General features: G+C 48.1%; 1 protein-coding gene across 1 annotated transcript in view; it reads right to left on the bottom strand.

Moving 5' to 3' along the window:
- Nucleotides 1-3,112: 3,112 nt before the first annotated feature.
- Nucleotides 3,113-10,724, bottom strand: part of CNDP1 (carnosine dipeptidase 1) — an 18,417-nt gene continuing 10,805 nt past the window's right edge. The window contains exons 5-10 of the mRNA XM_007952739.1: nucleotides 10,080-10,164; nucleotides 8,725-8,885; nucleotides 7,317-7,481; nucleotides 6,046-6,187; nucleotides 3,633-3,780; nucleotides 3,113-3,179 (exon numbers count right to left, since the gene is read on the bottom strand). Of these exons, the coding sequence (XP_007950930.1) occupies nucleotides 3,113-3,179; nucleotides 3,633-3,780; nucleotides 6,046-6,187; nucleotides 7,317-7,481; nucleotides 8,725-8,885; nucleotides 10,080-10,164 (768 nt within the window). The remainder of the gene's footprint in view (nucleotides 3,180-3,632; nucleotides 3,781-6,045; nucleotides 6,188-7,316; nucleotides 7,482-8,724; nucleotides 8,886-10,079; nucleotides 10,165-10,724) is intronic.

Raw genomic sequence — 10,724 nt, 5'->3', positions numbered from 1 at the left:
GCTCAGGCATCCAAGACGATGTGATAATGGTTCACAACAGTCAAAAGGTGGAAACGATGTCCATCAGCAGATGAACAGAGAAACAAAATAGACTCCATTCACTGTCAGGTTACCCACTAAGCAAGGTCTTCCTTGGGCTTATTTGCTAATCTGTAGTGAACAGTTTTACATGTTTTTCTTGCAGCAAGAATGCGAAGTTGTTCAGTACAGATTAGTGAATAAGCACAAGTGAGCCCTTGCTGATTTTGTGTATTGGATAATCCGCCCAGGAGTCAGCCATACAATGGAGTGTCACACAGCCATCGAGGAAAATGAAGCCCTGGTACACATCACAATGTGGACGAAGTTAGCAAACACTGTGCTGAGTGAAATAAGTCAGTCACAAAAGGATGGCTACTGTCTGATCCCACTTACCTGAAATGTCCAAAACAGCCCAATACCTACAGCCCAAAGTTCATCGGAGGCTACCAGGGGCTGGTAGGAGGGGGAAACGGGAAGTCCTGCTTGAGGGGCACTGAGTTTCTCTTTATGGTGATAAACCACATTTGAAAATGGATTGTGGTCATGGTTGCAGGTATACTTGGCTATTAATAGTTTAATTTCATTAATTGAATAAAAATAGAATAGACAATATAGTTTATGGAAATCTGCTTGTGCAACAGTGAGGTGCATTAGTTTTTTCGTAATAAAACCAGGCTCTTCACAGTGTTCTGATTTTATTTGCCAGTTTCCTAAATAAATGGATAAAAGTTTAAAAGAACGATGGTTGAGGTCTTGTGTTCAGCCCTAAATGGAATGAATGCGTGACAAATGGATGCTAAGAGGCTGGTCCACAGTTGGGCTCCATTTCTGTGATGGGACTCAGGGCAGGCAGGATTACTGACACTGTAGTCCACTCATAGATCTAGGCCAGCTAGCTTTAAACCTGACATTTGAAGAACCAGCAGGGAGAAGGAAATGCCAACAGGGTTGAAGGCTTTGTTTTTATTTAGAATTCAAAGAAAAACGTTTTTAATAAACTCTTAAATTCTTCTCCGTTAATGTGATGAAATAATGAATCTATGAAGACTGATTTGTTTACACACTCTCAACTGCAGAAAAATTACACTTTTTTTGTTTACACCATCAGATCCAATCAAGCCAAACAAGATGGTTAACTGAAGTGACTAATGAAGGCTGCATTTGCTGATGGCTTTACATTTAGCATGTGTTACTGATGTCACAGTTGATTAGTTCTCAATCTAAAATGATACCATTAAAAGCTTCAGGCCCTTTAGATGTAGTTAGTCATTGGGTGAAATTCTGGCGGGCGAGCAGGATGCTCTCAGGGTGACTCTGCTGTGCTGTATTCCCAAGGACATAGATGGACTCCCACATGCCCATCTTTGCTGATGGGACAGGAAGGAAGCAGGATGCCAGGGGAGTGATTGGGTGGCATCAACTGCAGCAAAGCTAAGGGAGCTGGGAATGAAAAGCAATGGTCCTCTTTGCACAAGGATCCCAAATGGCATGAGTGTGCACATTGACCATTACAGCTTCAGAGCTTTTCAAAAAGCAGGAGAAATGAATGAATGGGAGGCAAGAGGTTAATACAGGAGCATCCTCTAGTAGCTGCCATGATCCCACAGGGGAAGCATTGTAGCCAGTGGTCGAGAGCAACCTTCTTATTGGAGCTCAATGGAAAGAAAGCATGGCAAAGGCCAGGGTTGTACAAGCCCTGAGAGTGGTTGCATGGGGTGACTATGAGTTGGCAGCACTTCAGGACTCAGTAAGCAAAGGGAAGTGATTATGCCAATCAAGCTGCAAAGTAAGAGTGTAACTGACAAAAGAATTGTCCTATTTGTGCTTCAAGGTCAGAATGCGTCCAGTCCTAGAGCTATTGCAGCAGGGCTTGGGGGAGTCAAGTTGTTGAAGGATCAGTTAGGAAGGTGTGTGATGGTTAGTTTTATGTGTCAACTTGGCTAGGCTATGGTGCCCAGTTGTTTGATCAAATACTAGTGTAGATGTCACAGTGCAGATATTTACATGTGATTAACATTTAAATCCAGACTCACTGCCATCAAGTCTTCTGACTCATAGAGACCCCCCTTGGGTTTCTGAGGTGGTATCTCTACAGAAGTAGATTGCCCAATCTTCCTTCCAAGGAGTGGCTAGTGGGTTTGAACCGCCAGCCTTCTGGTTACCAGTCAAGTGCCTTAGGTACTATGCCACCAGAGTTCCCAAAACATTTAAATCATTTGAGTCTAAATAAAGGTGATTACCCTGCATAATAGGAGCTCTGGTAGCATAGTGCCTAAGGCACTTGACTGCTAACCAGAAGGCTGGTGGTTCAAACTCACCAGCCACTCCTCGGAAGGAAGGTTGGGCATCTACTTCTGTAGTGATACTGCCTCAGAAACCCAAGGAGGGGTTGCTATGAGTGAAGTCCAACTCAAGGACCCTGCAAAACACCCTGCATGATAGGGGTGGGCCTCATCTAGGCAGTTGGAGGCCTTAAGAGCAAAACACTGAAGTTACCGTAGGGGAGGATTCCACTTCAAGACTGTAATGTAGACACCATAATGGAGTTAACAAGCTGCACCTCACGTATAGATTTTAAACTTCAGCCCACCCAATCATATAGCCAGTTCCTTAAAATCTATCTGCCTACCTGTCTATCTTTTATTGGTTCTGTTTCTCTGGAGAACCCTAAGACAGTGTACAAAAGACACATTAAAACGCAGCCACTGTCTGACTTTTCAAATATTTTATTATTGATCCAAGTGTCCCAGGACATTTTAAGTGTGTATGGTAAGAGTGGGGAGCTCTGGTAGCATAGTGCCTAAAGCACTGGACTGGTAACCAAAAGGCTGGTGGTTCAAACCCATCAGCCACTCATCAGAAGGAAGATTGGGCAATCTACTTCCATAGTGATACTGTCTCAGAAACCCAAGGAGGGGTCGCTATGAGTCAGGTCCGACTCAACAGCACATAACAACAACAACAACATGGGAAGAGGGGGTGGTCCCTAATTTACCAAGAGACAGTACTCTGGGTCTTCAGCTTCTATCCCTGTCCAGGGTATGGGAGGGGTCTGTCAGTGGGGCAGATCTGAGTTGGGGGTCCATCCTTACTAATGCAGTTTAGCCATCTCTATGAAAAAGGCAGCAAACAATTTGGATCCCTCTATGTAGTTCCACCTAGCACAAGAAAAAGAAAAGGGACATTTTGTTATTTCCATTCAAATGAAGGAGAAAACTTAGTCTATCACTGAAAGAGAAAGAGCTGGTGTTCCACATTCAACCTGAAGTGCTTAGCGTGCTATTCTGAGATCTAAGTCTGAGGCATGTGGTAAGTTGTGAAAATGGCATTATTAGTAAGAGAATGGTCTAGTCCTGGAGCATCTCATTTTTAAAAATCCATTGTTCTTGGTCTCTTGTCATTGGCACGACATGGATGTCAGAGTGTTTTCTTGCTTCTCACTAGTCTGGGAAATTGAGGAGACCTGATAATCTGCCAAGAGCGCACACATCAAACATTCCTAAATATCCACTAAGATAACACGCCCCAGTCCTCCATCAGCCGCATGGGGATCACCACTGCAGAGACCTGGGGTTTGCACAGTGAGGGGCCAGTCCCTAGGGTCTGCTAACCTGTTGATTTTCTCATTCTGTGAGTGTTCCCCGTCATCAACGGCTCCCAAGGGGAGCATCATCACACTCTTCTGAATGATATCCTGGAAGAGTCTGGCAACTGGAATGGTGGACCCATCACGGATCATATCTGGTTCTGTTCCAAACACTGAAACACAGGAGAGGAAGGCATCGGGAGACAGCAGTGACAACCTGTGACGTCCCCCAGTGCCACGTTTGCTCTGTCCTTCAAAGCCTTCCTTTTCTTCGCTATGGAACTATGAGGACGCTGTGCCTGAGGTGGGTAAGCTCCCTGACATCATGAAATTTATATCCTGAAAATGTCAACAGAGTCGGGGAAAAAACTCGTAGCTGACTTCTTTATATCACCTCCTTTAAAAACATCCTTTCAATAAAATGTTCATTGTGAACTCATTTTAGACATACAGAAAAGCTGCAAAAATAGCACCGAGCCAGTTCCCTTCCGGGCCTTTCTCTGCTGTCCCTCAGTTATCAGGAATAGGCAATTAACATTGTTACAATATTATTCATTCAACTCCAGACCTTCTTTCCATTTTTCTCCGAATGCCCTTATCCCACTCTGGGATCCATCCCAGAGTTCCGTCATTACTTTTCCTGAGTCCCTTCTAGTCTGTAGTATTTGTCAGTCTTTGCCTTCCATGACCTTGGCACTCTGAATGACCGCTGAGCGGAAACGAGGAAAGGCACGGAGCAGGCTCCCTCAGAGCTCTCAGAAGGATCGACATGGTCAGTGCCCTGATTTGTACTTCCAGTCACATAACACATTTCATTTCTTTCAAGCTACCCACACCGTGAGGTTTTGTCATGGCTGCCCTGTGGTAGGTAAGTTTGCGTGTCCACCTGGCTGGGCCTGGATGAGTGGCTGGGCAGCTGGACGTAGTATTCCCCATGCTGAGACTGGTAATGAACTCCATGGTGGGATCTACTGTGAGCAGCTGAGTAGCTGCCTTAGGGATGTGGTCTGCTTCCTGTGTGTAAGGAGAAGCCTTGGGGAACGGTCTCCAGCTTGACACGCTTGAACCCTGCATGTAGTTCTGTCAGTGTCCAGCAGCCTGCCATGCTCTGCCAATCCTGGGACTTTCAATGCACTTGAATTAGTGGCTTCCCGTGTTGTTTGGTAACACGGGACTGTGCCATTTTACTTGTCGACCTTGGGCTTGTTAGCCTCAGCAGCCAGTAGCTGCCTGAGTGAAGAGATGCCTCTAGCTTCAGTGGGCCGGGAGCAAGAGGCAGAGCTGAAGCCCAAGGTCAAGGGGCTTCCACATAGCCCCTAGAGCCTGGCACTTTGAACTCAGACTTAAAGCCTCCAAAGCTGTAAGAGAATAAACTCCTATTTGTTCAAGCCATCCCATTTGTGGCCTATTCCTGCCAGAGCGGCACTAGGTAACTAAAGCAACACCTATTTGCCTCAGTAGTTGCCATCCATAAGCAGGAGCTGCGTACACATTGCATAGCAACCAACTCTGTTGCCCATGCTATATTGATCCCAATAGAAAACAAATAGCTGTGCCCTGTTGCTCTCCAGAATCCTGCCAGTGATGTTGCTCTTCAAAACTGCGGCCACAGTCCTTCCTCCTGGAAGTGTCAGAAGGCTGATGCAGGAAATGGATTACTACCAGGACTCTGGAGCGAGCACAACTCAAAGTAGCATGGTGGCTGCCATCTTCAAGTAGCGCACAGCTGTTTGTTTCCTACTTGGGTCAAGATACCACGGGCAACAGATGTGGTTACTATGCAATGGATATGCAGCCCCTTTTCACAACGACAATTACTGAACTATTTTAAACTGGTTCAAAGCCCTGATGTAGGGGGAGACCCCATGTTGCAATTCTGGGCAGGGCCTCCTGCTGCAGAAGCCAAGGAAGTGGATATTCCTTCTCTCCACACCTGGCAGCCAGGACCCAGGAACAAGTCAGCTCAGCCAACAATGTGGTCCTGCCCGGGTGGTGACACAAGGCCACAGGGACAGGAAGAAACTTCATGATGAGCAAGCACAGCCCTGTGACTTATGGTCTTGATTTTATCCTGTTTAAAAGGAAGACATCTCTGAGGAGGACCACACAAGACTGCATCAGGGGGCGCTGCGCATGGCTTGCACTTAGGAATAGAAACCGTTGAAAAGGAGAGTCACTGTTGAAGCTTCAAGCTGTCTGCTCTGTCACTGTCCACTAGACACCAGCCACTGGTTCCACTATAAACTGGTCCATCCAACTGCATTAAGATCTGCAGCAGCTTCCTGTTTAGGGTGATGGAAATTTTGCCAACGGATATTGGTGATGACTGTGCAGCATGACTGGCGGACGACACTGAGTCGGACCCACGAGAAACGGTGGATGGCAGATGTTGCACTGTACATCTTTTTACATTGCTAAGAAACGTCTTAAGATCCCACCTGTCTGCATTGCTCTCTTTGCCGCCACATACTGCTTATCATTGATGTCCGCGACCCACGGGTGCATCCCCAGCACCATGGAAACAGCCATGTGATTGGAGCTGTTTCGTCTGGAGAAGGTCTCTTCAAGGTGCTGCTTCACCTACAAGGTAACATTTTCAAAATCAAAACCAACCCAACCCACTACCATCCAGTTGATTCTGACTCACAGCACCGCTAGAGGACAGAGCAGAACTGCCCCATAGGGTTTCCACGGCTGTCACCTTTATGGAAGCAGCCTGCCTCATCTTTCTCCCACAGGGCAGCAGGTTGGTTTGAACTGCCAATCTTTCAATCAGCAGCCCAGTGCTTACCAATATGCCATCGGGGCTCCTAAATGAATGATAACAACCCTAACCAAACCCACTGCCATTGAGTCAGCTCTGACTCATCGTGCCTGACACTATACGGAAGAACTGTCCCGTAGGGTTTCCAAGACTAAATTTTTACGGAAGCAAACCACCACATCTTTCTCCTGTGGAGCAGTTGGTGGGTTCAAACCACTGATCTTTGGTTAGCAGCCCAATGCTTTAACCACTGCACCATGAGAGCTTCTTACATTTTCAAAAGGAAGAGGTATTTTCCAGTCACTTTCTTGTACAACAAACAAACAATAGTCTTCCATCATGAAACTGACTAAAATCCCAACCTGTCAAATTGGAATGCTGAGGACTGCGCCTTTGTTGTGTCAGAGAGCATTGCAGAATAGGGCAGAGAGAAGGCAGGGAGGGGAATGGGGGTTCTTTTAGCTGCTTACTCAGAGTGCACTTTCGGTAACACTCACGTGAGATAAACTGATGACAGGTTGGTCATTTAGATACATAGCTCCTTACAGATAACATTTCCACTACAATGGCTGGGTGCAAAGTGGTGATAGCAAACGAACGTTCTGGTAAACCGAACGGCTGTGGCTAAGATTGCCTGGTTCCATCCAACCTTGGGTAGGCCTTCCTCTCCCCCCATTCCACCTATGTGTCACCAGTCTCACCTTTACATCTACTGTTTAATTCAAAGCAACCTCTCCTCACCTCGACTCCCCACAGCTACTGATCTCACTACTGCAATTTACACGATTGATATTTTACTGAACAGAAATGCTGGCGGGCTGACCTTTGTCCTAGTCCTCATGTACTGAAAATACAATGCATCGATGCCAACAAACAAAGCACTCCCTAAACTGTGGTGTGCGGTACTCAGAAGCACCTGCCAGAGTCACAGCACACACTTGTTACCTGTCTCTCCACTACGGACACATTCATGTGAGGGACCAGACGGATGGAGAACTTGCCGATGACGCGGCCAGGTATGACCGTTTTGGTTCCAGGCTCATCGAATGCACCTTCAATCCCATGAATGGAAAGCGATGGGTACCTCCACAGGTGCAGCAGAATCCCCTCCTAAGTGAAGATGGAAACGTCCAAGGGATACACCATAAACCCAGCTGGGGGGGTGCCTCACACGCACCGCCAATTTCTAGACACCTGAGACACCTGCTGTGACATGTTGATCGTCACTTGACTCTGGCGTGCTGGACGAGTGACACCGGTGTGGACCGCTCCCCCAGGACATGAGCAAACCCAAGCCCCTCATCCTCACCATCGACGACACTCCTCCCTGTCCTGGCCCTGTCATTTGCAAGCAGGCTAAGAGCGCCATTCAGAAATGGGTCTGATGACAAACTTCTATCCCTGATCATCGCAGTGGCCACTGGTGTATCAGATGCGTTTTAGTACTCAGTGACCTTCAGAGGACTCTTAGGACATTTGAACCTGCTTGCTTTCCTGCGATGGGCATCACAGAGCACGTCAGGGGGAAGAGAGGCTCCGTCATCCTCACCTTCACCCCTTCTTGTCAGTATGACTCCTCCCTCTCTTAGCATCTCCCCTGGGGACCAGTGTGGCAACAAAGTGCCACAGCAGGCGAGCTAGGGAGGAGCCGAGAGAAGGGGCAGAGAATCTAAACATGCCCAGTGATGAAACTGCTAAACCAAGAGCCAGTTGGCATGGAGTGAGTTCTTACTGTCTCCTGGCAACTCCGTGTAGGGTGAAGTAGAATTGTGCTCCACGGGGTCTTCAGAGCTGGGACCTTTGGGAAGGAGATGGCCAGGCCTTTCTCCTGGGGCACCTCTAAGCAGGTTAGGTGCTGAACTCTTAACCATATGCACCGCCAAGGACTCCAGGAAGCTGCTACCTGGCTGTGAACTAAACACCTGATAACGAGCTCGGACTGTGGGTTCTATAGAGGGGTGACGCGGTAAGGCACTCACTTATAGACCTGAATGCTCTGGTTTTACCTGGAAAATTAATGCGTAAAGGTCTTGAGCTGGACTCATCTCAGCTACTGAACAGGCCAGAGGCCCAGCACACTGGCTGAGGGTGGAAGTCATATCTGGACTTCACACAGCTCTGAAGGAAAAGCATGAATGACTGCCCAGTGGTCAGGCCTGATGCCGGTGCTGTAGGCCCTTGGAAAGGTCAGTTGAGGGAGGCCACAGGAAGTGGCTTTGATAGCCAACATCTGCCTGGCACGTGACATCTCTTCTAAGATGCTCAGATGAGCACTGACGGCAAAGCGGGCACTAGATAAGTGGTTTATTATTGCCACACCTCTTTGGAATTCTCCATCCCCTGGTGACCATACCTTGGTGTCAAACAGAAACTTCTCAACCTGAGTGCTGTTCCGGTACTCACTGAGGTCCAGGTCAATGACCTCATACATTCTCTTCTCCTCTTCTGTGAGTGGAGCCACGTTGTCATAGATTCCTGGAATCAGAATGTGGCCAGAGGAATCGACAAGACTACCTGCAAGGCACCGAGAGAAGAGAGTGAGGTAGGGTGTCAGGACACAGTGGGGGTTCTCCACTACCGTGCAGCGTGACAGCAAGTCCCACCCGAGCTCAGCGGGGTGCTTAGAAATGTGCGTGTGAAATGACACAGCAGGAGCAGTCCGGAAATCTCTCTGTGATGAGTCTATTTGATTCAAAACCTAAACCCTGTAAAGCAGTGCTCTTCCCTTTCCGGATCCGGATCTGCTCTCTGAGCAGGGCAGCCTGCAGGTGGGGGCCAAACGGAAGTGAGTCCATGCTTGGTCACAGCCACACGTTCTGAAAAGACAGCACGTGGTAACCTTGTCTGGGGCAAATTGACACGAACCACGAAAGGTTCCAGGATGCAATTCCAGGGACGAGAAAAGCGGTTCAGGGAAAAATGGAAAATGAACCATTTTCCCTAACACATGAAGTTACATTCTGTCTTTTGGAAACCAATGAAAGTCTTTAAAGGAAAATGGCTTGTTGTACTGTCTGAAATTGTCAAGCTCGAGAGGTATGTTTTAGGGAAAGTAGAAGGCCATAGACTGAATATATACATTCGTGGTATGGAGTTCATATAGAATGAATTACTCTGTATAATATGTTTGTCTAATTAAAATGTTATTTTAATATTTTAAATTATGAAAAGATAATTAATTACATGCATTTGGTTATATTTAATTGAGGCAATGGTGGGGCAGAAAGCTCTGTCCCTGGAGGTGGGGCTGAGGCCTGGGAGGTGGCTCCCAGCAGCAGGGCCCCAGGGACCGGTGGTACCTGAGCCCAAGGCCAGGGTGCCAGTGGGGCTCCGGCAGAGCTGTGTTGAGGTGGAAACAGGGGGACTTTCCCAGATGGACCCCCATGGAGTAACTGCTTTTTGGCAAGGTGCCCAGAAGGGGCACACATTAGGTGTCAGGTGGGGCAGATCTAGGTAGGTGGGGTCCAACCTTACGTCACTTGAGAGCCTCTGTTTAGAAAAATCACCAACTCTGTGCATCAGATGTTACCGTTGCAGAGCAAAGCTTCAGGGTCTGTGGTGAGAGAGGCAGGAGCATGGTTTCTCTTCTACTCGACTCCTCCACATGAATGGTGTGGAGACCAAGGGAAGAAGTACTCCTGGGACCGAATCAAGCTGTATTTCAGTCAAACATTCATGCGGAAAACGTGAGGTGAAGAAAGACATTACCTAGAAGAGCCACCAAATCCGCCATCGGCTCGTGGAGAATCCCCCCGAAGGTCCCCGAGTGGAAATCCTGGTCCCTGCACTTCACCTGCAGAGGGGAGAACAGCCATGCCACCTCGGCACACGTGGCCTCCACAACAGCTTTCCACGTGCAGGCCGGCCAGGCCGGGCGGTGTGGTGATGACCCAGACCAGGGCCCTTCTCCCCGCCTCTCAGCCAGACCTGGGCCATTTTGTCACTGTCCACTCTCTCCTGAACCTCCTGAAAGTGGCTTCATTCTTCAACACCGTCCTAGCGAGGCCAGCAGGACCTCCCGGCCGATGACTGATGCCCACACTGTTGTCCTCCTCTTGGTTTCACCCCATGCTGTTGACCACCTTCCTCAGGTGCTATCTCCTCCCTTGCCTCTCAGAACCCTGGTCTCTATTCTCTTCTTGTCTGTAGGACAGTTCAATTTATTTAGTCTGTTTTAATTTCTTTTTCTCCTCCCAGAACCCTGGTCTCTATTCTCTTCTTGTCTGTTGTTGTTGTTGTGATTTGCCATCGAGTCGGCCCCGACTCACAGCGACCCCTCCTTGAGTTTCCGAGGCAGTATCACTACGGGAGTAGGATTGCCCAACCTTCCTTCCGAGGAGTGGCTGGTGGGTT

Source organism: Orycteropus afer, unplaced genomic scaffold (assembly GCF_000298275.1).
Source record: "Orycteropus afer afer isolate SDZICR_OR568_19922 unplaced genomic scaffold, OryAfe1.0 scaffold00356, whole genome shotgun sequence".
In the NCBI taxonomy this organism is placed as follows: Eukaryota; Metazoa; Chordata; class Mammalia; order Tubulidentata; family Orycteropodidae; genus Orycteropus; species Orycteropus afer.
The sequence above is the reverse complement of the archived record's forward strand: the minus strand, read 5'-3'. Positions and strand labels throughout refer to the sequence as shown.